Source organism: Brachyistius frenatus, unplaced genomic scaffold, assembly GCF_029030835.1.
Source record: "Brachyistius frenatus isolate BFR_SWC_R1_liver_20210118 unplaced genomic scaffold, ASM2903083v1 Contig_10, whole genome shotgun sequence".
Classification (NCBI taxonomy): Eukaryota; Metazoa; Chordata; class Actinopteri; family Embiotocidae; genus Brachyistius; species Brachyistius frenatus.
In genome coordinates this window covers 1,002,917-1,028,826 of record NW_027210609.1, presented here as the reverse complement: position 1 = coordinate 1,028,826, position 25,910 = coordinate 1,002,917, and the positions used below count along the sequence as shown (strand labels likewise).

Below are 25,910 nucleotides of genomic sequence, written 5' to 3'. Positions count from 1 at the left end.
GCAAGAAAGCATCAGAGGCAAGTGAACACCAGGGGGTTATCTACCACTCAGGTTACTTAATGTCAAATACACCTTCTCACTGCTGGCATTTACCAAGTGAGAGCTCCCTGGACTCTCACCCTGGTTGCAAATGGCTACAGCCCTCTTTTCAATTAAAGGGAGGCTGAGTGGGAGTAGAAATGGCTGTCTATTTTTCATTCATATATATATTTCCATCCAGCCATCCATTATCTATACCCGCTTTATCCTGAACAGGGTCATGAGCAGGCTGGAGCCTATCCCAGCTCACTTTGGGGTGAAGGCAGAGTACAACCTGGACAGGTTGCCAGTCTATCCCGAGGCCAACACAGAGACAGATGGAAACAAAGACCATTCACGCTCTCATTCCCACCTAAGAGCAATTTGTAGAACCGCCAATTAACCTGACAAGCATGTCTTTGGATGGTGGGAGGAAGCCGGAGTACCCGGAGAGAAAATATACTTCTGTTCTACTTGATGAGTCAAGTCATTGCTATATGAACTTACTTGAAGTGCAGTTCCTTGAAAGTGAAGTGAGTCTCAACAATGCCAGTAGTCTTAACCCGAGTTCGTAGCACGTCCTGCTGGCTGGGGATGTAATCTGCTTTAGCTATCCTTTCCAGGTCATTCAGGTAACTAAGGCAGAAAGAGAGTGTTTAAGATTTTTGTTTTTACATGATATTGATTTTCAATCTGCAAGAAAGAGAGAAAAAAAAAACAGGCTGACAATTAACAGGCTACTGAGGCCCTTGTGGTGCATTAACAGCCAAAAGAGTTTGCATTTTACTGAACTACTCTGAACTGCTGCGACCTTTTTAGTGTTTAAGTGTCACAGAAAAGACGCACGTGTAGATTCTCTTAAACACTTGGAAGGGGAGGAGGTTGAGGCGAGAGGCGTTATTAACCTCACAACTAGATGCCTCTAAATCCTACATACTGCTCATCTAAGGTACTGTGCAAGTAGGGTCTTCATTACGTTATAACCAAATGCATCACACAGATTAGATTCCAATACACTGGTTAGCCTCAAAGAACCGCAGTGGTTAAGATAAATCTTAAACCTGCTTTTTGGCTGCTCAGCCTTCTTGCCAGTTTTTCCTAGTGGCCAATCATGGTGCAGCAACATTATAAAATTGTTGACAGGACACCTTCAATTACAAACAAAGTAAAATGTTACTCTTTGTGTTATGAATTTCAAATCCACAATAGTGTTATATTGGTAATACTTTCCAACAGCCTAAAAAAAGCTATTTTGATGTGCCTGATGTCATTCTAATATAAAAATCAAGAGGCCAAGCAGGAGAAACGCTATATGCTTCTAGAAGTAGATCACTACGTTTGAGAGATTCAAAACCTGCTTGCTGCATCTGCATATGGGTATTTCATAAGACGAGTAGGCGAATGCTTTTTTGTCTGGTTTCCATGAGACCAATTTGTTATTGTACACTTTCGGCGTGCTCCGACTTTGCTCAGGAGTCAGTTTGCTGATGCTGCCGGCTGAACTCTGAATGAATTTATTTTGCTGTGTGTGTGTATATGTATTATGATGCTTTCACGCCGTCGATTTACAAAGAGGTGAAAAGGTTCATATTTTAGTAATAGGATTGTGTGTGCGGAATTGGTTTTGCAGCATATTTCCAACCTGATTGCTGCTTTTATTGTAGGAGATCATGCTATAGTGGCTCACTGCAGACTTGGGTCTCCAGTAGAGGGTAAAATTGTATATTGGCTGTGGCTCTGACTCATCGCAAACATTTAGTCGATCAATCAACATGTATATCATACTGGTTATCTGTTTCCTCTCAACTCGCTTCAACATCTCTCGGGAAAAGATTTGTCTGCTTGATATAGACCTAACATTTGCTGTGAAATCAATGTGCTGAAGTTGAAAATTAGATGTTTTAGCCTGCTGCTGCATATCAGGAGTTTTTTTGTTGTTGTTTTTTTCCAGTTCACTAGCTATTGCATGTCCTGCAATACATGCGCGTTATAAATGGGGTTGGACTGTATCTAATGCAGGGGATACATTTTTCATCATCACTCCAAACTGTGCTGTGCTGAGCTTGGTAGAGGCGAGCGGGGCGTGAGATGAGGTCAGAGCACGGACAGCAAACATCAACTGTGTGCAAACTCTAATAAATCCCCACATGAAATGGCTGACTGAAACAGGTTTGGGAGACCACTGAAGGATTACTACTAGTCCCACTAGTGTTATGAATTATCCGTGGTGAGCGCATTTTCACAGCATACTATACTTTGATGAATTTCATGTTCCTTCAGGGATCTGTTTTAGTACAGTAACTCGTGTTAATGTGGGACCAAACATTTCCTTGTTCATTGTAGGGGCACTTTAAAAAGTGTGCAAAAGATTCCACAGGTGCTATCCAAGACAGGGGTGCAAAGTAAACAGAGTTGATTCTATCCTTCTTTCAGCTGTTGAATTGGCTGCCTTTCTTTCAGTTTTGCATGGGCATCTTTCCCACTTTCCCTTCTTCCCTTTTTAGTATTTTTTGCTGACTTCAGACAAACTCTTGGTCAGTAGGGGAGTGTAGAAGCCTCTTCACCGTGCTCGACACAGCCTGCTCTACTTACATAAGCGTTGCATCATCATCTAAGGCCAGCTGGGAGCTTTAGTTACCCAGCCAACCTACACATCACAGAGAGAAATATATATACGTGCAGCATTTCGGTTGTATTGATCTCACCATTCATACAGTTCACGCCCTTATAATATTTTTAATTCATGATCTGACAAAATCTGTCAGACTGGCTCAAGTGGAAAAAAGCATAATAAATGATAAATCAAACATTTCTCCATATCATCATAGCAGATGTTATGAAATATTTCTAAATGAGATGACAAAAATATTATTCATTTCACACAAAGAAACATTTCAGACCAAAGCGCTGTCACAAAGTTGACAACAACAACAAAATCAAAGGGGTCACATAAAGGTATTATTATAAGAACTATCGAATGCCAAAGTTTCCTGGGAACCTAATTTTCGTTCAAGTAAATATGTTTTTGAGACATTATTTTCACCCCTCAAGACAAAGTTTTCTTTGCTGTGCTTATCAGGTTACAATATTAAAGAACCAAACCCAGAGAGGGAGAAATAATCACTAAATGGAAGTTATTGGACTATCTTTCCCGTCTCTATAACTCCCCGGAGAAGTCAAAGACAGGTTTTTCACTGCAGCACATGTGAGTTGGGCTGTAAGTGATACACATTAGATCTAACACAATCCCAAGAGAATAGCATCACTAATGGGGCAGGAATATTAAACAGCCCTTTTTATGACACCAGTATGAAGGCAATCAATGCTACCTTTAATTAAATGCTAACACAATAAAATCTCTCCTTCTGTCCCTCTCTAAAGCTGTTTCATATTCTTATTAAAAACGTTTGAGCTGTGTCTTAGCTACAGTCTTCTAATGTGAATTACACACATTTGGCCATGTTTACATTCACAGTGGGTTAACAGAGTCCAGTGTACTCAGAGGCAGACTGCTAAATGATTCATGTACCACTAGAAGAATATGCTGATAGTGGCAACTTGAATATTGGAAAACTTTGTAGAAAACTAAAACTCAGACATTTATTGAGCCCGCACATAGCTGCGAGGTATTACCATGTTCAAGTGATGGTAAATGTAGATTTAATTGTGCAATCACAGCACAAAATACATCCACAAATTCACACTCACTATGCTGCAGAGTCATTGAGTTGGTATTCTCGCGACCTTGTAAAGCAACTCTGTATGCTGCTGTCGCCCCACAATCGCCTGATCACATTGGCCAAGTCATCAGGAAGAATGCCCTGTTCTTCTGCAGCTGCAGACAGGGCAAAGAGCTGCTGGGCATCGTCCTGCAGGGGGCGATAAGGACACAGGACTGGGTTGTAATACTAAGAACATTCATGCTAAAAAAAAACAGGACAACTGTTATTCTCGAAACGGGAGGAAATTGCACCTACTGTATTGAATTGTAAATGCTTAAACATTAATAATTAATCTAATAGGCTGTCATTTCTTCAAGACATTTGTATTATTATTTGTATTATTACAATACTCACATGCCCATATGTACATTTAAGGGCTTATTGGTAGATGTATATTCCCTACTATAATGGCAGGGAGGAGATCCAATCCTAACGCAATTTCAGTGTCAGGGTTCAAATGACAAACTCGTCCTCTTTTTGATTAAAAAAATATATATATATATATATATATATATTTCAACCAAAGCTAAAATGAGGCATCTTTTAAAATGAAATGTATACAAATATTTATTTATTTTATTTTTTTGCCAGATTGAACAGGAGGAACAATAACTTTGAATTAACTAACAGTAAGTTTGAAAGTTAACTGCACAAGAATTTATATGGAGAACTGGGGACTATTAAGATGAATAAAGCATGGAACTAAAATAAATCCTTATAACTATGGAAATATTGTAGATAGTATAAGTGAAAAACATTTGAAAATGACATACAAAATCACAAGTATGAGCAACAGGCAGTAATGATATCCTGAGAATTCATTAAGTATTTGGTAACTTAATTAGTATTTAATTTACATTGGTAAAGAAAATAATATGAAGTCATGGGATTTATATCTCTAAACTACAGCCTCGGAGGTGAAGGTTATGATAGTCATGTGATCGCGATATCACTGAAATTTATGATAAGCCGATGTTGCAGGCAGTCTGGGCCGGGGACATGTCGGATATATAAGATCGTCTGTGTGACTCAAGGTAACAGCATGCAGGGTTGCTCTAACGGACTGTGGTCTGATTTCCTGCTGTTTGCCACCTTGCTTGTTTCTCTCAATTCTGCATCTTCCTCTTGGCATAAAGTTATAAAATCTCACAGAATTATTCAAAATGATAAACATATTTTAAAAAGTAATAATGAGTCCCTAGTCTTCCCTGTGCATTAAATGAGTCACCAACGACAGTGATTTGGGCAGATTCTGTCTGTCTGTTTCTGTCTACAGGTGTTTTGATGTGTCATCAGTAATCCATTTTCTGATGACAGTGATGACAAATGATTTACAATGAATGAAAACATCTCACAATTTTCAATGGAAACCATTTGGATTTGTCACATTTTAGGAGAAATGCATTTCTGTCTGTACCTGCTTACCTGTTATTCAGACATTATTGACCTTTTTCACTGCAGACATTTAGACTTGTCAAAACACAGGTGTGATGAATAACATTAACGATGGCTCCGCTACATTAGATGTTCTGACAAGAGGGTTCAAGAAGCCAGCAGGCACAATAGCAGGACTTCCTCTAACTGGAAGGCAGCCATCATTATTAGTATTAAATACACCCATTCCATTTCTGCTACAACATGATGAAAGGTCAGCTGTGAAAAAGTTCTATGTATCTAGCTCCTTTTGTGGTTAGTCATGATTACATATTTTGAATGGGTTTTCTTCAGATGCTTAATGTTTATTTACCTTCTAGGTGAACATCAACTGCCATTTACTATTCTTTCTTGTGAAGAAGATAACAGTGTAGTTTACTGAGTTTCTGTGTCTGTATTATATATATGAAATACATAGTCTTCTTGTTTTATACTTGGTGTATTGTAGCTGTATTTTGTTGCACTGGGTAGGACTGGTGGGCTGGCACATCCCCCAGTGAAAGAGTTTAAATTCAGCTGCTGGATTGTAAGTGATCTTCATTAATGCTGTGAATCTCTGGGAATGTGACGCATTTGTTGGAAGTCTTCCTGCTTCCTGAACTGAACTAAACTGCAAACAGCGTGGATAATGTATGATAATGAGTCATTTTGTTTTACGTACAGTGTAGTGTTTGGTCACGTGTGTGTATGCATGCACGCACACACGCACAATCTGTGTGTGTGTGCATATGTCTGTGTGCATTTCTACAGGGCTGATGTGTGCAAGTATGGGCAGGCTAGCACACTAATTGCACAAAAAAAAAAGTGTGGGAGTTTTAGAGGACTGTCACGTACACAGCCATTTGACTGATCTGTCGGTGAGAGAAGAGGGAAAAAAAAAAAACCATCATCACAGCAGAGTCCTCCTTCTATTACAGTTCCGGTTACAGAACATGTACACTGGATTTATTTTAAAATCACCCTGGTGTACACTGCTCCACGGAAATGGGCTCGGCCACCGTTAGACCTCACTGCCAGCTTTTTGATAGGTGATCACAGGGTGCAACAGACTGCATCTCTGCCTGAAGCTGGGACACCATGATGTTGCTGGTGGTGTTTGTGTATGGGTGTCTGCGTGTCGTTTACGGATGTTTCTGTGTACGAGTTTAACAAATGCGCCTTGGTAAATGGGTTCATTCAGGCTATACCTAATTATTATTTTAAATATATATTTGTATATTAGGGAATTTGTTTTGATTAAATAATCAAACATCTTATCTTGAATATAAATCCCCGTCTGAAGTTCAACCCAATGTCAGCTTCAGAGCAAGAGTTTAAAATTCCAGAAGTATTCAATGTTTGCAGTGGATTAAATAAACTATCTGTAAATTCTCACATCAGAGAAACTGAGAGTAGTAAGTGTTTGTTACTGATCCAATCTGACTAATCGCTGAGCCCTCATCCCATTAGTTTCTCCTTCTATGCCTGCAAAGCTCTCCATTCATGTACGGGAATGGATTTTAAAAGGTGCAATTTACCACTAAAAATGATTGGTACATTTTGGAACAAGGGATTCTTAATTTCAGAAAGAGGTACACAAAAACAAGGTCTCAATCAAAACCAGAGGCTAGTTTCGAAAGTAAAATTGTCAAGTGTGTGATCAAAACCAACATAACTGTAAAGTAGAATTTGTTTGGAATTCAAGTAATTTTATTTTCAGTTAATATGTTTTTACTTACAAACTTGATGTTTGATTGCAGTGCAAGAAAGTTGTTCTCATATCTCAGATTTGTTCTGTTGTGCATAAACAAGTTACAAAAGTACCTCATGCTGGCAAAGTTTACAACTGATATTGACTGAACAACAATTTCAAGGAAGATGAAAGATGTGAGAAACAGATTTAGTTTCCCAGATGCCTCACATCCATGAAGAATTTCTTTTCACTGGGTTATACTGGAATAGGTTTAAGTGAGGGAGTAAATTGTTTGATTCAGAGATAACAAATTGGCCATGCGACTTGTTTTTTTTCCCCAATTATTTTGAGAAAGAGGGAAAAGTAAAAGGGACACAAACAAAAGGTGTACTCTTGTGATTTCAGTTCTCAGAAAGCAGACTGAGGGTGTGAAGGACTGCGCCAGGCACACAACTGCAAGATGCTGTTGATGAAACAGGCTTTGTTTTGTTGTGGCCCGAGGGAGATCTTGGATCTGTCCATGCTGGTTAGTAAGGCCAGCTTAATTCTGCATTCTCAATATTGACCTGGCCTGCCTCTGGCTCATGAGTTTTTATTCATTGTGGTCAACACATTCTTGTGTCTATAAATCAAGGATTTTGGGTGGATGGAAGTAAAGAGAACTGCTGTAATTATGTTTGACACAAATGTTATGCATTAACAAATACATATTTATATTTGCCTTTTTGGGTGTTTGTGTGCTTGTGTATCTTACCATTCTGGCAGGGTTGTTGTAGTCTATCTTGAGACTGGCCATGGCTTTAACAATAGCCATTATAGACTGGATGGTATTACTATAAACCACTGCTCGGTACTGCTTACACTCATCTTCCGAGTAGCCATCTTCATGGATGATCCTGAGAACATCAAGAAAAAAATGCAGCATTAATTTTTAAGTTCACGTTTTCAGTTTAGTGATGTCTTTCTTCTTGCTGTATTAATTCCTGCTGTTCAAGGTTCATCAGGGAAATCAGTTATTGTTTCAATATACTTGAAAAACTGTAAAGTTATGCTCCACTTTGTAACTTCATAGAGTGGACTTTTAAATATTTTTTGGTTTAAAAAAAAAAAAAAAAAAAAAAAAGGAGACAGATTAGAGAGGTGAGAGTAAAACATGACGATTAAGTAAAAGACATAAAAATCAAAGCAACTGATTTAAAACATGTTAAAATGCTTTGGAGACCTGAGGGACACTGTGGGGTCTTTGTGGGTTTATCACTTTGAGTAAATTCCTCCACACGGTTGCAATTGTTTAATATATTGATAAATGAAAATATTGATTAGAGAAGCTTTAAAAGGGAAATTATTGTGATGACAAGTGGGTAGCAGTGTTCAAATTAAAGTCACATATAACTAATTATCAGTGAGTATTTAGCAATATATCAATCAGTAACATTAGCACTAAATGACATTATAGTGTTATGAATTAATACATGAATAGTAACAACTGGTACATCTATGAGAAGTGAAACATTTTGTCTTTTTTCTGTGGCCCAGCTTTTTTGTCTGCGTTGGTATCTTGTCTACCAAGAAGCAAACTCACATTTCTCATGCCAGCATGCTGTGTAGGATGGTGTGTAGCAGTGGGGTTAACACACAGTGGAACTGCCTCAACCCTGCAGCATTCAGCTGACGCAGTATCCTGAGTGTACCTCTTGCAGTCTTATTGCTCTGGATTTGAGAATGAGGGCTCTAAAGCCCTGTTCATAGCTGACATTAACATGGTTCTTGGGTGATGTGATCACAAGTGGGCACCTCTGGAGCATATCAGTTCACACTTGGCATTGGAATGCATTTGCACATGCTTCCCTGCTCTATATGCAAAGAAACAACATTATTTACATTTGCAAAGACCCAATGCTATGTTTGTAAGCGGCAGTAGGCACTTCCCAACTCTAGTCTGTCGTACATTAAAAAAATTAAATGATTTGGTTTTGTCTTGTTTCTTTGCACTTTGATATGACACTATTGGTACCAAATAAGTACATACTTTTGTTTATGCAGAGGAGGGATCAGTTGAGTTGGTGGCCCAGGATGAATTTACTTACACACTGCTGAAAGAATGTAATCATTTACATCCCAGATCACCTTCAAATGTGGTCTGAGTGATCAGAACTCAATGCATCCTCAATGCTTCTTGGCTGAGTTTACACTGTACACCACTTTTGATCAGACTGCAATTTGTATTTTATTGGCAGGTGTAAACAGGACCTAAGTGTCTGTGCATCCTATTATAAGAGATAATGTTTAGACTGGCATTGAATTAATATTTTTTTTTTTTTTTAAACTGACTGCTGCTTTTAACAGTGTAATGATGTAAATCCTAATTGATCAGTAGTAATTAATAAAATAGCTGCCTTATTCTAAAGCCATTTTAAATTTATAGTTTGCTTTATTTCACTTGTGTCGTTTTTGCATAGGATATTTTCATTTGTAGTGTTTCTGTCTTGAAGGCCGAGTTATCTGTACGTGCTAATAACCTGGCTTCAGAAGCGACAGCTCCAAACTCATAAAAAATGGATTCAATGCCTGGCTAGCCTCGAGGAATGTGAATAATTAAATCATTTAGGGTTCCTCTGTGTGTTCATGTGTGTGTCTGTGTTCTGACTGGTGCACAGTCATTACAATATCCTTTGTATTCAGAAATTCTTCCCACTCTTCTTGCGTTGTGAGCAGTATAAGATTATAACTTTGTATACTATAACATTATATTAGTGACCATAACACCAGATAGAAACCGCATAGAAGGAACATTGAATCTATCTGATCTAACAAGGAAAATGCTTCCTATTGTAAACTACTGAGGTTCTGATTGCATATGCTTTATGGTCAATACCTGAGCGTCTGACTCAAACGCAGAAGATCAATGAAGCATTACAGGAAGTTGTGAATCATCGGATGTGGATATGGCACTGTGTTGCTGACTTTCACAAATTAAAACAGGATTCAGAAATGAGACCATAATCCACAGCTGAAACATTTCCGTCCAGCTGTAAATGAAATAACTCCTTGTTTGGCTTGTTTGTGTGTTTGTCTGTGAAAGTAACTCTATTCACCAATAGATCATGTAAGATTAGTGTATGGCATATATTTGCTCACCCATCACACTAACCAAGTTTCAGTGAGGTGGAGAATTCATCTTTGGCTTGCTCAGAAAAGACTGAGTATTAAAAAAAAAAGTGAGCTAAAGATTGATTTTGTAACTTACTTCATCTGCTTTACAATGGTGCTCTTCCCAGACTCCCCAGCACCTGTTGGAACATAAAACATATTAGAGTTACAAAGGAATGTTGAGTGCCTGTTATCTTTGTGTGTGTGTGTGTGATTGGATTAAATTTGTGCCTGCTTCTGCTTTGAAACCATGAGCGACCCAGCGATAACCGGCTACTAACATTACATTTTGTTGTCTGGTTTATTTAGGTTTCCATTTGTGAGGACATGATGTACAGATATGCTTTGAGACTTCCCCTATTAATTTCAATGTTTATTTTTCACTCTCACCGAAGACTGATGCAGGGAAGGGAGAGGGTTTCATGGATAGTTATTATTGAATGTTTCATGGTAGCATAACTTTTCAGAATCCATGTTGGATACGTGATATTCCAAAAAAAAAAAAAAATCATTGAAAAGGTGGCTTTGCAACTGTTAACCTCTTAAATACAAACTGCATGTATTATATTTTTAGTGCACTGTAAAAATAGACTCATAAATCCCTTCTCCAATCAGTCACTTGTTTCCATTCACTTCATTACACCCAGAAACTCAATTTGCAGGCACTTAAGATAGGAAATCAATCAATGTGAACTGTCCATTACCTATAAATTTGAGAAGGTCACTATATAATGGCAATGAAACTGTACACCAAGACCAATTCTATTATTTGGTCACGGTTCACAGAGTGCTCATGGTTTCGGATTCGAAACTTAAAAATTAAGAGCTTCAGAGCTGAAGCAGCCAAAGAAAAATGGTATGTGGCATACACTAGCAGAGTCATCACACAACTCACAATTCAGCACAAAAACCTACTGTATTAAATTATGAATAGTGAGCTGGGCTTCAAGAACATTTTTATCTTGTTAAAATAAGTAGGCCTGAATCTTTGGCACTTCTCAAGTGCTCTCAGGTCTGTGCCACCATGCAATGTCCCTTTGCACCACCTGACCCAGTCCTGCCAAAAAACATTAGACTGGCCTGGGGCTGACGGAGAAAGTGGTACCAGCAGTGTTACCCGTTCACGCTGTCAACACTCATCATATTCACATACATCCAGCTCTGTTCTGAGTGAAAGGAGGGACTCGGGGCAAAGAAAGGGGTGTAAAAGCAATGTATGAGGTTGCATTTGCTGCCAGACAAGTTGTCACTCATGTCTTAGACAGGCATGAAAACAGAGCTGGATGGGTCCCCAGATATTTTTTTTTGTATCAGCACACGCATAACAATATGTATACTTTTATTTTGGTTCAAAGAAATAACATTATAAAATATGATTGTTTTTAATTTAACAAATTTACATTTATTTTGACCCTTAATCTTTTTTTTTGTTCCTAACTTATACCTGAAGGAATTCTGAAACAGAAACTTTTTACTTTTACTTAAAGCTAATGAAAATACAAGATGATGTAACTAAGCAGTCGCTTCTATACATTTCATATATCTTAGAATGCAGTGATTTATCACAGGCCTTATTAAATCTCTACTTTTAGACTCCCATCAACCTGCATCCACAACAACAAAGTTTACAGTGCATTCGGAAAGTATTCACAGCGCTTCACTTTTTCCACATATTGTTATGTTACAACCTTATTCCAAAATGGATTCAATTCATTTTTTTCCCTCAAAATTCTACACACAATACCCCATAATGACAAAGTAAAAAAAGTTTGTTTAAATTTTTTGCAAACTATTAAAAATAAAGAACGAAAATATAATATGTACATAAGTATTCACAGCCTTTGCTCAATACTTTGTTGACGCACTTTTGGCAACAATTACAGTCATGTCTTTTTGAGTATGATGCTATAAGCTTGGCACGCCTATTTTTGGGCAGTTTCTCCCATTCTTCTTTGCAGGACCTCTCCAGCTCCATCAGGTTGGATGGGGAGCGTCGGTGCACAGCCATTTTCAGATCTCTCCAGAGATGTTCAATCGGGCTCTGCCTGGGCTTCTCAAAGACATTCACAGAGTTGTCTCGAAGCCACTCCTTTGTTATCTTGGCTGTGTGCTTCGGGTCGTTGTCCTGTTGGAAGATGAACCTTCACCCCAGTCTGAGGTCCAGAGCGCTCTGGAGCAGGTTTTCATCAAGGATGTCTCTGTACATTGCTGCATTCATCTTTCCCTCGACTCTGACTAGTCTCCCAGTTCCTGCCGCTGAAAAACATCCCCACAGCATGATGCTGCCACCACCATGCTTCACTGTAGGGATGGTATTGGCCAGGTGATGAGCGGTGCCTGGTTTCCTCCGGATATGATGCTTGGCATTCAGGCCAAAGACTTCAATCTTTGTTTCATCAGACCAGAGAATTTAGTTTCTCATGGTCTGAGAGTCCTTCAGGTGCCTTTTGATAAACTCCAGGCGTGCTGTCATGTCCTTTTACTGAGGAGTGTCTTCCGTGTGGCTACTCTACCATACAGGCCTGCTTCGTGGAGTGCTGCAGAAATGGTTGTCCTTCTGGAAGGTTCTCCTCTCTTCAGAGCAACGCTGGAGCTCTGTCAGAGTGACCATCGGGTTCTTGGTCACCTCCCTGACTAAGGCTCTTCTCCCCTGTTTGCTCAGTTTGGCCAGGCGGCCAACTCTAGAGTCCTGGTGGTTCCAAACTTCTTCCATTTACGGATGATGGAGGCCACTGTGCTCATTGGGACCTTCAATGCTGCAGACATTTTTCTGTACCCTTCCCCAGATCTGTGCCTCGATACAATCCTGTCTCGGAGGTCTACAGACAATTCCTTGAACTTGGGCTTGGTTTGTGCTCTGACATGCACTGTCAACTGTGGGACCTTTTATAGACAGGTGTGTGCCTTAACAAATCATGTCCAATCAACTGAATTTACCAGGTGGACTCCAATCAAATTGTAGAAACATCTCAAGGATGATCAGTGGAAACAGGATGCACCTGAGCTCAATTTTGAGTGTTATGGCAAAGGCTGTGAATACTTATGTACATGTGATTTTTGTTTTTGTTTTTTATTTTTAATAGATTTGCTAAAAAAATTTCTAAAAAAAAAACTTTTTTCACGTTATCATTATGGGGTATTGTGTGTAGAATTTTGAGGAGAAAAATGAAATTAATCCATTTTGGAATAAGGCTGTAACAACAAAATGTGGAAAAAGTGAAGCACTGAAGGTACAGTGCATCCAGAAAGTATTCACAGAGAGAGAAACATGAACAATATAGCATAAATAGGGAATCTGATTTACAGGCATTTTGTCCTGTTTAGGGATAGAAGGCGGGTGGCGGAAAGTGGAATATCATTCTCTTTACGGACGCGTGCATGTATGAAGGTCACCTTCCTGACTCCAAAATAAAACTCATCCATTAATATTTCAAGCCTACAGGGAGATGAACGCTTCAGTGAAAAAGAAGAGAGCCTCTTAATTTCCAGTGCTGAAGGTGTTTTTGGTGAACTGATCCCTGTTGTTGTGCTGCTTCAGGGGAAAACTTTTGATTTGACTTTGGAATTTACAGGATGAGGTGGTGTTATTGTTGCAACCAGAGGGAGTAAAAAGTGCAATAAAAACAGTATTGTTTTTAATCATCTTCAGAACAGAATTGAACATGAATCATCCTGATTAGGATAATTATTCAATAGGACATTCATCCATTTTATAGGTAAATAATAAACGAATAACAGATTTTACAAAGTAACCTTCACTGAATATTTAAAAAATAGTTTGACAGTTTGGTAAATATGTTTATTTAGCATTATTGGCAAGAAAGCCAACTCCTGGTTAGCTTAGCTTCGCAAAAAGGCTATTTCAAGAAGCATCGTGTAGGATTTAGTGGCATCGGGGAGTCAGGCTGCAGATTGCAACCAAACAAACACTCACCCTCACTTCCCCCTTCCAAGCATGCAAGAGACTCTACGATGGCTGTAAACTTGTAAAATGCCCTCTTTAGAGCTAGTGTATGGTTTATCCCTTCTGGACTACTGTAGAAACATGGTGGTGCAACATGGGGCTCTCCATAGAAGACCAGCTCCCTATACATATGAAGTGCTCATTCTAATGTAACTTAAAACATAACAATTTAGTTTAAGGTGATTGTAGACTAATAAAACATAATTATAAAGATGATATTCCATTACTGCCGATAGATTCACCCGAAACCAACACACGGAACCTTTAACAGGGAATCGGGTAGTCAATCTTCCAGTTTTTGTGCCTAGCTATATGCTAGCTGACTAGAGTGTCATATTTCCCCCACAGAATGAAGGTGGTGGTAGACATCCTCTTATCTAGTCTTAAAAAGAAAAGTGTTTTGTTCCAAATGTCGAACTATTGCTTCAAATTAGTATTAATAACATAACAATAAAATAAAAATGAAATATACTGAACTCAATAAACATTTAATGAAGAGTGTATGTGGGCAAGCCTTTACAATATTATCAATATAAAATATTGCTAACTTAAACTGATACACTATATCTGTATGCCTAAATCTGCCCATAATATCTGCTCCCCTATGGATCAGCCCGTCTTCAAAATTCCCAAGCTATTTAATGTCTGTGGAATCAGAGCTGAGCTTTAAATTCAGGAGGATTTCAGGCATCTAACTATTTTTCACAGATTCAACCGGAAGGAAAATCATGAGCCAATTTGTAGTCTGGGAAACACGTGTTCAGAGAGAAATCGTCTGAAAAGTTGGTAAACAGTGGTAGGCCTAGTTTTCAGATTATTAATAACAAAGGGAGATGGCATTCATTTATCCTAATAGGCCACAACCAAACAATGATCTCATCTTTATTTCAGTTACAGGCATTGCTAGCAGTCAAAACAACACTTTACCATTGGTGGACAAAGAGTTGCTGCATTGGATCAATCAACTGCCACCGAGCAGGACATTAACACAATTTTGTGTGTCAATAAAATCACCGGTTGGATTATTGATTTCAACAACTGTCTCATGGTGCTCAAATAAAACAAGCACTATGTCTAAAACCATTTCATTCTGCTATTATGGATAAATCTGCAGAATTTTCCAAACATGAAGTCTGATTCTACAGAGCTGAGGCAGCAATGAGTGCTAATCAGTATAACAAAGATCCATCTATGTGCTTTGCTGGCAACGAGGACAAGCTCTTTCTTTTTAGTGTCGTTACAAGAGATCCAAAATCACATTCTGGCAAAGAGAAGACGACGCCACCCCCACTTTCTGCTTTTTTAACCCCGTCTATTCATAGTTGTTCCTGAGTTGGCGTTTAGTGAGCACCAGAACGCACAGCAATGATAACAAAATGATTTGTAGCATGAGGACCACAAGTGGTCAGGCTTCTGTAAACACAGCCATCTCTCTCAGCACATCCAATACTCTCACAGGTCTACTTGCATTGATGACAACTTGGCAGCAGTCTCAGTCACCCACAGCTGATGACACAAAGACTATTTACTTCTGGCCTTTTCTCCAGGTCCCGGTTTGTATGGTGTTTTTTCTGGCACCCCACTTGATTAATTGATAGCACATTAATTGCCACAGTTGTGATTACAGAGTATTTGTCTTGTTTTTTTATATAGTACAAAAGTAAAATATTTGCTATTTTCTTTTAGATTGTAAACTGAGTATCTCCTGCTGTCTATATGTCTGTAAATTAACAAACTTTAGCTTTTGGAATGTCTGTTGAACAGACCAGGCCATTTGGAGAAAGCATGTATTTGGCCTCATCTTTTAGATAAGGGCTGTTGTTTGCTCTGGAAGTCCAACATTGAACTTACTTTGTCTGGTGAAAAACCAAGCCATTGATTGTTGATCTGTGGATGGACTGCCGATTCAGTGCTTTACTCTCAAATGACTGTATAGTTGTGGTATGTGGTAATGATATGTTCGATTTGCCTCATTTTCTTTGTTTGTATGGGGACATCTAACCTCACACTGCCACACACATTTTACAGGAGTCTGGTAGTAACACCTTCTTCTTCTTCTGCTTTCGTTGTTTAATGACAGTAGGGAAACCGCCATTAGGTGTATTACTGACACATTCTGGCATGAAACAAGACGAGGTAAATAGCCACATAAACGGTTTAATTTTGTATTTTGTAATGACTGTTCAAAAATCATGATTATTCCTTCAGACGTAGCTGAGAACACCATTGAACACATCTGGCAGTGTTTGTGGTGGAAAGCTAATGAGGGATAAAGTCACATCACAAGTGATTTTCACTCTTTTAGGCTCGGGAAGAAGTGTTGAGTCTGTGGCGTAAAGTGAGAACTGCCTAGTGAAGTTATTCATTTTTGGGTAAGAAGAAGAAGAAGTGAGTGGTGTGACGCCGTGTCTGTCAGAGGATGTCTCGATCCCTCCTGAGCCAGTACTTGAATAAATACAGTAGTGGGAGGGGAGTTGCATGAGTAAGTGTTAAAAAAAAAATACTGAAAATGAGTCACAAAATTCATAAAACATCAGTGACACATGAAGTCCTGTGGTCTGTATTTGATCCAAAGGTGTTAATTACAAGCCTGAGGTAAAATAAGTCACATTGTGAACTGGCTGAGAATAGCTGCGTACATCAGGGAGAAGGTAAGAACTGCTCTGGTGTAGCTCACAGGGCACAGATTCCCTTTGGAAAAGCTGACACAGAACCTTAACCCTGTATGGTGTGGCAATACCGAGCAGAAACAAACCAGCTTCTATTATTCAAACATTAAAAAAGACCGTAAAAGTAAGGCATCGCTTTTCAAAATAGAATGAAATTGAAGACAATGTTCAGGAAAGCTTAAAAAGACAACGCATCGTAACTGAAAGGCACTTAAAGAAGAGGACATAAGAGGTGTTGGTAGTAGAAGCGGACAGCATGGACAAGGGTGGCAAATGGGCAAGAAATGGAGGAGGATGACGCTGCAGAGCAAAGTGTGTGAGAGGACTGAGTACGGTGGGCATTGGTATTGCTAGTGGGATGAGGACTGGCGTGAGTGTCTGATGAATTCATAAATATTAATAGCAGGTTATCTGTAAGTTTGCAAGTAAATGCAGAGTTCAGCTGTACACTCAGCAACACTGTAATGACTTAACACTCAAGAGCCAACTGCAAAGCATTCAGCAGCGAGCAGTCACGTGCTTTGTTGATGCTTTCTGCATTGTCTCACTGCCATGAGGTTATTGGTTTGCCAAGCTAACCACAAGCCAACACACTTGTGTCTATAAACACCAAAACCTTCCAAGAAGCTTCTCTAATTGTGGCACTAAAACCAGAATTGGTGTATCACTTTCATAGTCTGACTGATTGGTTAGCTCTGCTTCGTCTGTCATTCAATGGATTGCTAATGTTAGCATGCTAACAATGTTCCCAACGACTGATAACATCCAGGTGTTAGAGCAGTACACCTATACCTGAGGCTGAAGCGAATTATATTTTTGCAGGTATTTGGTTGAAGATACACTATTAATTTTGACCTAATGATTTTACATTAATCCATCCAACAGTCTGGACATACCACGTAAGATCAACATGGTCATCCCTAGAGCCATGCTGCTATGGCTAAAAACTATTTAATAGTGCTGCAATGACTGGTCAGTTAATCCATCACTTGGTTAAAAGAAATACTCCTTTTTTTTTTGACCAAGGTTAATACCATACATTTACTGCTTACAGCTTCTTAAATGTGAGAATTTGTCAGCTGGATTCTTTCTCTGTGGAACATGAATGTTTTTACAAAATGGTATGGCAATGCTTCAATTGCAGAGATATTTGAATGTGAACCAACCGACGCTCCCTTGGGTTATAGGCTAGAATGGCAAACATGTCTGCCAACCAGCTATTTGCAGAAATGGACTACAGCTGAAGTGGAGAAAGAACTCGGCTAAGGATTTATTTTTTTTAAGTGACAAGCACACACACACACACACACACACACACAACAAACATATATTTTCTATAAAGAGGCAGAACATAAATCCTGCTATTGCATTTCTTCTGTGGAGACCTGTATCACATCCTAGCACATGCCAGTGTCTTAGGCCAGCTATTGTCTAAGCGACTGCCATGGGAGAATGACTCACTGGCCCGGCTGTGACACGATTCATCCTTCGCTCTCATCCCGGCCTGCTGCCACCAACTTGGCGTCAACGACTGCTCGCATCCAACTGGCTTTTACAGCCATTTAAAAGGTTAACCTCCTTTGGGCGTGAAGGACACCGAGCAGAATACCGAACAATAATGCTACTGCTATTTAAATCGCGGTGCACACGTCATGTGACGGGTCCGTCTCCCGTGGAATGTGCGGGTCACTCCGAAGCCTCCGTTCCAATCTGCAGCGGACATAATCAGCTGACGGTTCGGCTGGGCTCGAATCTACTTGCTGTTTTTTGGTTTTCCATTGTCCGACATTAGAAACATTAACACAGGTTCACCAATTTATTTTAAGCTTCTCCATCTCCTCGAAAAAAAAATGATACAATTACATAAAATTCTAAATTCCTGCCGATGTAGTCGAGCATGTACCGACGTCCGCAGCAAGCTGTTCTCAAGACAGCTACACGGCAAAACCACAAGCCAGGCAATCATACTCCCAAACAGCCTATTTTGAACAGGCACTGACCTGGTTTAATTTAATTTAGAAAGTTGTGTTTGAATAGTTGCATAGTTACACTCTGTTCTTCATCAATCCATACAGGTCACCTGATAAATAATAAATATCAGTCATGTGACTCTGTTACTAGAAATGGGAAATTTGAGTGCCATGGTGGGTTGTAGACTGATGCTCATCAGTGATTGCCAACTCACTGACCAGTTGACATGTTGGGGATGGTAGCATGTGTGCCCATCCACAATTGTGACAAAACAGTTGTAAATTATGTTATATAATACATATCGGTGACTGATAACACACTGTGCTGCTGGTAAGCCTAGTAGAAATCCTGCTCAATGATTGAGCTTGTGGGGGGTACCATTATTTATCCTGCTCTGCCATGCGAAAAATAATGCTGCACTGATCGATATTTTTATATAAACAATGGATAAAATAACTATGACAACAATGTTGCTTGTAGCAAGAATGCCACCATTAATTAATGCTCAACTCTGCAGTTTGACTCTGAGAGGTATTTCCATCTTGTATTTGGTTTTACAGCCCGCAGTATTATTGTTTAGGTTTACAGTAACCCCTTTTTTCAACTGCAGCTGGACCAACTGCTTTATTTAGCATCCAAAACCCAAAACGCGGCTAAAAGGAGAGTGCATGTTGGAACACTCAGTTGATCAGGATCAGCTTTAATGCATGCTGTTTTGTCTATTTGTTTGAGAGAGAAGCTCAGCTGAAAACAATCATTTATAAAATGGAGCTGTTATTTTTCTCCACAAACTTGGTTCTAACACATTGCCCTCTGTCAGCAGGCTATTATCAACAGTCCCCTCCTTTTTCAGTCAGCCTGAAGTCAAGCCTTTCCCTATCCTTCTATTGGCCTACCGATTGCTGCAATCTTGGAATTATTTGCAGACGGTCTACTTCAGCTTATCAAGAGGGAACAAATTGTATTACTGTATTATAACATCCAGGCTCAAGTGGGTTACTGTGTATATATATACCAGAATCTTTAAAAAAAAAAAAAAAAATTTAAAAAGTGTTTCAGCCAGCCAGGCAGCCACTGCTCTACCTACCACCGCAAAAAACATTTTCACATGCAAAGTGAGAGAGCGATGGAGGAATTTTACATGGCTGGATACAGTACAGTATGTTATCGCCCGAAGTGGAAAAGTAGGTCATCAGCCTTGCCGGGGGCAGTGGAGCTTCACCGCTTCGCTCTGCAGAGAAGGATGCCTGCTGCACTGAATGTACAGACAATGTTGAATCGGTGAATTCAACTATGCTACTTCAGTACCAATGAAAGCAAAGCAAATGAAAAAGAAAACGGGATTAGATTTGAAAAGAGGAACATGGAGATAAAACCATGAGGGGCAGCTTCTTCTGATGCGTGTAAATCAACAAGCACAAGCACACAGAGAGAATGAGACAAACAACAACGGCGAGTGTAAGATGACATGCAGATGTATGCAGTGCAATCAATCACTGCTGCCCGTGGAAGAACACCGAGCTCATAAAAGGACTCTAGCAGAGACACATTTCATTGCTGTCTCCTAATAACAGAAGCAAGGACCTCTTTACTTTTAATCCTTTTACATCCTTCAGCACTACGAAGCATCCTGTTTCAAATTAACGCCTATCAGCAGTGGGTAGGTGTCGGTACTGTTCTTGATTTCTTCATACCTTTCTAATACAACCTTTGCAGTCTCCAATGACAACACATCCTCCCTATTAGCAAACATGAAGTGTGTTTCAAGGAGGTGCCATTCTTTCTCTCATCTAGTTCCTTTAACATGATCCTCCATGGCAAAGTAAAATGAAATGCATAGTTTAATTTGCTACGCTTGCGATGCTCAACTGCGTCTACTCTTGAAAGCAAGTCATCCAACCAATCTTGATATTTTAAGAAAGTGAGTTTTTGATTTCAAGTGCTTTGATTTCAAAAGCATATTACATCCCAGTGATATAATATCTGAAGTGATACTTTGCCCATTTCCAGCAAAATAAATGTATTTGCCAACATTAGATCATTGGTGGGTGTTTTTTCACAGTGATCTGACTTTTCAGGATGAGGTTATGAATGTAGCACTGTCCTGCGTTCTCCATTGGCAACATATCGAAAATTACTTTTCTTTCAGCCAGCTAGTAATACTTGCTTTTATATTTTTTTTTTGTCTTCAGCCTGTACCAGAATGAAACAGTTTTACCACTACTGCATATAAAATCCTAATGACTCCAATAATAATCTTCATTCAGTAGAAGGTTTAGTTCCAGAGTGATAGAGAGATTGTTATAAGTCCCCAGTAGTGCAATTTTGCAACTGCACTTAGGAACTTTACATGACATTTATGTCCTGACATTGATTGTTCTGCTCAATTTTGAAATCTAATTTAGTTCCTTTTCTTCTATTGTTTAGTGAGTGATATGCAATCACTCAATTTCCTGTAATTAGTCTGAAAGTTCAAACCCTCCATAAAGCGCTTTTATACTGCAAACAAACAGCACCATGGTTCAGCTGGTCCAGACCAAGACCACATCTTTTGGTCCTTATTGTTGTTGTTGAGTAGATTCTTGTTCTTGCTAAAAGCCAGTCCATTAAGACTTTGTTTGGGCCGTCAGTTCCTAAGGAAAATCTGAATATCTATCAAGTCTTTTGCATATCATAAAACTAATAGATTCAATGTTAAACTTTAAATCCCGTGTTTAAACTAGGTTTGCGTATTGTTTGGAATGTATTGCCAATGTGTTTCAGTCCTTATACTTTTTATTACACTCTATGCTTTGAGGAATATAAACAAGGTTTTATTCAACATCCTACTTTAATTTAAAAAGTATATTCAACTTTTTAAAAGTTAAATGTTGTCTCTGCACCAGCTGCCATATAACAGTTACTCTCAAAAACCTTAAGAACAGCCAGTTCTCTGTAATGAGCCACAGATATCAACCCTCTAATCCCTTAGGTATTAGCTCTGCATAAGCGTGAAGATTTGATTAGATTTGATTATGGAAACAGTTGGAGGGATGTCATTTTTGATAGCTGCCTGACACTGATCTAGTCATTATCTAAATCTTTGGCTCAAACGCACTGACAGGGAGAAAAAGTTTGTGCTCAAATTACCTTCAGGAGACACGTGCAAATTCAAACTCTACAATACAACACAATTCATGTCAAACTAGCAGCAAACCATTTATGTCACCATTGAACAGGTTAAACTCCAAAATATAAGGGGACTCATTAAAAAAAGAGCAAAAGTTACCTTTATTTCTTGTGGATTTGTTCCCTTACCACAGTACTAAAATTGTCACGACTTGTTTATTTTATTCTCTAACAGATTAGCAGGGCTTCTGACAATTTTAAATTAGGTAAAAATTTGGTCAATAAATATATTTCCAACATATTACAAATGCATATACTAAAAATAAACAAATAAGATACTTTTTTGGTACTTTTGCTGGCTTTTGTTGTTATTGTTTGTCAAGGATTCTGTATTAATTGCAACTAATTTCTTGCCATTATATTGCACAGCCTGATTTTTGGTCTTTTCTACAAACCTCATTTATGTTTCCCCAAGAGCATGGTAACAAAAACTATTGAGAATACAAACTGCTGAAAATATACATATTGACTTGTAGGTAATAATTATAATGTTAATATTAATCCATATTTTAAGGGGTCATTATTTATATTAGTGTCAAATAAAGAATAAATCCGGGTTGATTTTTCCTTCTGGATTAGGTCTTCAGAATATAGACATTCAATAACTGCATCAATAATCTCCCACGTCTATGAACTGGGATCGTGAAGGCTTGCTGTCAGCAGAACTGATTCTACATTTTACATGTGACAGGTTGTTGGATATATGCGATACTGACTATACACCAATCACATAGGTCATTTAAAACAAAATCAACGTGTACTCTGCTTTGCTAGAGTCTCTATTAATTACGCTAATCAAGTGAATGAATAGTGATCCCCTGTTATACAAGTTGACATGTAGAGGCTCTATTTTTGACGGAAGCCGCTGACACGCTGCCGGCATCACTGCTGAACTCTCAAAGCAGCCCGTCTTGCGTGATGTGTGCTTTGGTGCGCAGACCTTATCTGCATGTCCAAAACACACTGTGACATAGGTTTGCATCCTTCAAATAATACATAAATTGTTACAGATTTACTTTGTGCTAATAAAAGGTAGTTCATCTCTTAATATAATCTGGCAGGTTCACCATTTTGTAAACAGACTGATTATTCACTGAAATCCAAAACAGAGCTTTAGGCCCTCTCCTTTGCTCCCCTGGCATCAATCCACTGCACCAGGAAAGCGATTCCTCACTTATCTAGCCATCAGAGCTGGTCTTTGCCTGCCAGTCATTCCGCTTACTCTCCCACCTCCCCATGTTTCTGGATACCGATATCTCGGCTTATACGCAATACACTCACACACACGTCAGCAAACAGATGAGATATCAGGAGTGCAGGGCAGTTGCTGCAGTGATTGAGGGACTAGAAAACCATGCAATATTCAACTACTCTAGGGGCACAAAGCAGATTTTATGTGGTCAGACTACCTCTTAAACTAAGGGGTAGAGGTTTCAAGTTACACATTAAATAAAATGCAATCAGAAATAAAATAAAAAAATTTCAATTAAAATAATCAATTAATGTGTTCAGATATACTTAAGCAATTTCACACTAGAGGGTGTGCTTTAACGTCAGTGATGCGGTCAGGACCGACGTGCTTGCGCCGACGTTAAAGCAGACCCTTGAGTGTAATATTGCGATTATACAAAAAGTTACCAACTAAAGAAAATATGTAATCAAAATATATTTATATATTGTGGGACAATGGGTGCGCGACAAAAAAAAGTACTCATTTTCGTATGCGTTTAGTTGATGGTATAAGTGCTCTTATTTACTTCTTATGACATCTTATTTCAAACTTTCACCTTCAGAAATACCTCGCATGATCTCTCCTGCTCACTAACATAGTCCAAAAAAGTTCACGGGTATGATGGCAACAGAAATGTAGAATAACTGTCCAAGCAGTATAAAAACGATCCCGTAAAATCAGGAAATATGGAAATATACAGAGCAATTATGCAGTCAAAATAAAGTAATGCCACTGCCTACAAAAGTGCTTGTTTTTCAGCCAAGAGGTTGATCTTATTGTGTGTCTAAGATTTTTTTTTTTGGCAAATGTCATTGTTATTTAAGATTATCATTTGGCATTTTTGGCTTTTATTTGGAAGTGACAACAAAGATATAAAAGTGCACTATAGCACTTGATTGCTTTAATTGAAATTCTCAACTTGTCCACTAACCTCAGTCTGTATTAAATCTCATAAATTGCATCTAGCGATATTAGAGATCAATATATTATTAACTGGATTGTTGACTTGCAGAGAATGTAAGTTCTGCACATACACTGATGCATGTCACAGATTAGTCTCAAATCTCACTTTTACATAAGGCAAAACAACAAGAGACGGTGGTAAATTAGCAAAACGCCACGCAACTGAAATTAATTAATTGAATATATGGGATAATAATACTTATTTCTAAACCAACATCTCTCTCAGGCTAAGACTGTGTAGTTTGTTTAAATGTCCTGTTAATGACATTTACATTACATTCAAATCTTTTGCAGCCTGACTCCTACCCTTGACAGTTCTGAGTCCCTTCCAAATTATTGGTGCATTAAGTAACAGCAGATCCAAAGACATTAGGGCTCCCACATGAACATCAGAAAAATGTAGGAAATTAAAATTAAATCTAAATTAAAATATCCGCATTTCTTTGCCATTTAGAGAGAGAGAAAGAGACAGAGCAAGTCTTACATAGTAATAATATTAAACTGTCGGACATGTTTTAGGTCCTAGTGATCTTTGTCTCTGAGCTAAAATGTTGCTCATACTGATAGACAATAGTGAGACTTACAATTTGTGTTTATTATTATTATTACAGAAATTGGACATTATCAGCAAGCACAAACTTCGATGCCACTCTCTCTCGCCATTAACTGCTCAACAAAAATGGCATTGAGGCAACCCTTAGCCTAAATGATAGAGCATTTCAAATTGTCTCATTAACTCCCCACTGTTCACATCATTTCCAGAGTGTGGTGTAATTTAGAGGGCTGTTTTAGTGAGGAATGTTCATGTAGTAATGGGATCATTCTACCATAGTGACACAGAACAATGTCATTTCTATCTGGTGTTTCTTCATTTATCATTATCTGTCCACCTCACAAATATTCACTCTGCGCTATCTGTACTTTGGTCTCCACCAACCCCTCAGGTAATATCTGACTATTTAGCTGCTCGATACTCCACTATGCTAATCAGCTACTTTGTCCGTCTGCCTGGCTCAGAATACACACCTAAAAAAAATCTATAATTTAACCAACAAAATCAAATTCAGGCAATGTACGGAAAGTACTTGCTTAAATTGTGAGGACACACACTCAGCTACCAAACAACCTGTTTGCGATGGCATTAATAATTGAGAAAAAGAAAATCTCTGAAAAGAGTTTGAAATGAGCTAATGATGCCTTGTGGTGTCATGAGATATTTAGGTCACAAAACAGGTGGTGTTCAGTTATTTTTATCTCCATTACTAAAAAAGAGAAAACCACTTTCACCAGCTTAACCGAAGGTATTAAACCTGCTGGGTTACTGTTGTCTTAGCATAACATTAAAGTTTTTATCACATGGATTACTTAGTGCGACAGCGGAATCTTCTTACAGAACGACAGGAGAAGTATTTTCAGGCTTTATTTTTGATAGCAAGGCAAATAGAAAAACAATAATTTAATCTACACAAACCTTGCTCTTGAGTTATTTTCACTGTTTGGCAGAACATTATCTGTTATTTTTGTTAACATTTTCTTTATATTAAACATCTCTGTCTCAGTGACGAGAAATACTTCCCTGTGGTTGTGTCCCTCTTCCAACCAGTTGACTTTTCACATTCAAATATGACAGCAAAAGTCATCTTGTAAGTATTTTGGTGCATACTGTTTTTGCAGAATGCACCAAAAGATGAATGGACACAAAACTGGTTCATCTTTGTGAGCTACAATCTGTGAGCTAAAACTATTTTACCTTCAATTACCAAAGATTCAATACACTCAATAAACCATAATGACAGATTCCCTGTATAAGGTGCACAAAGTAAAAAAAAACACATTTTAGAAACCCAAATAAGAGTTTACATAACATAGCTATCCGTCTTTTTAACAGCCAGTATACATTTAGCTGTGTTAACAGACTATTTGTAGTGTTTTTAATCTGAAAAACTGC

General features: G+C 38.5%; 1 protein-coding gene across 4 annotated transcripts in view; it reads right to left on the bottom strand.

The window, feature by feature from the left end:
* The window catches only part of LOC138616439 (guanine nucleotide-binding protein G(i) subunit alpha-2), a 42,610-nt gene that overhangs the window by 5,674 nt on the left and 11,026 nt on the right, over positions 1 to 25,910 (bottom strand). For all 4 annotated transcript variants that reach the window (XM_069690735.1, XM_069690736.1, XM_069690733.1 and 1 more), the window contains exons 2-5: positions 10,094 to 10,136; positions 7,601 to 7,742; positions 3,727 to 3,887; positions 526 to 654 (exon numbers count right to left, since the gene is read on the bottom strand). In XM_069690735.1, the coding sequence (XP_069546836.1) occupies positions 526 to 654; positions 3,727 to 3,887; positions 7,601 to 7,742; positions 10,094 to 10,136 (475 nt within the window). The remainder of the gene's footprint in view (positions 1 to 525; positions 655 to 3,726; positions 3,888 to 7,600; positions 7,743 to 10,093; positions 10,137 to 25,910) is intronic.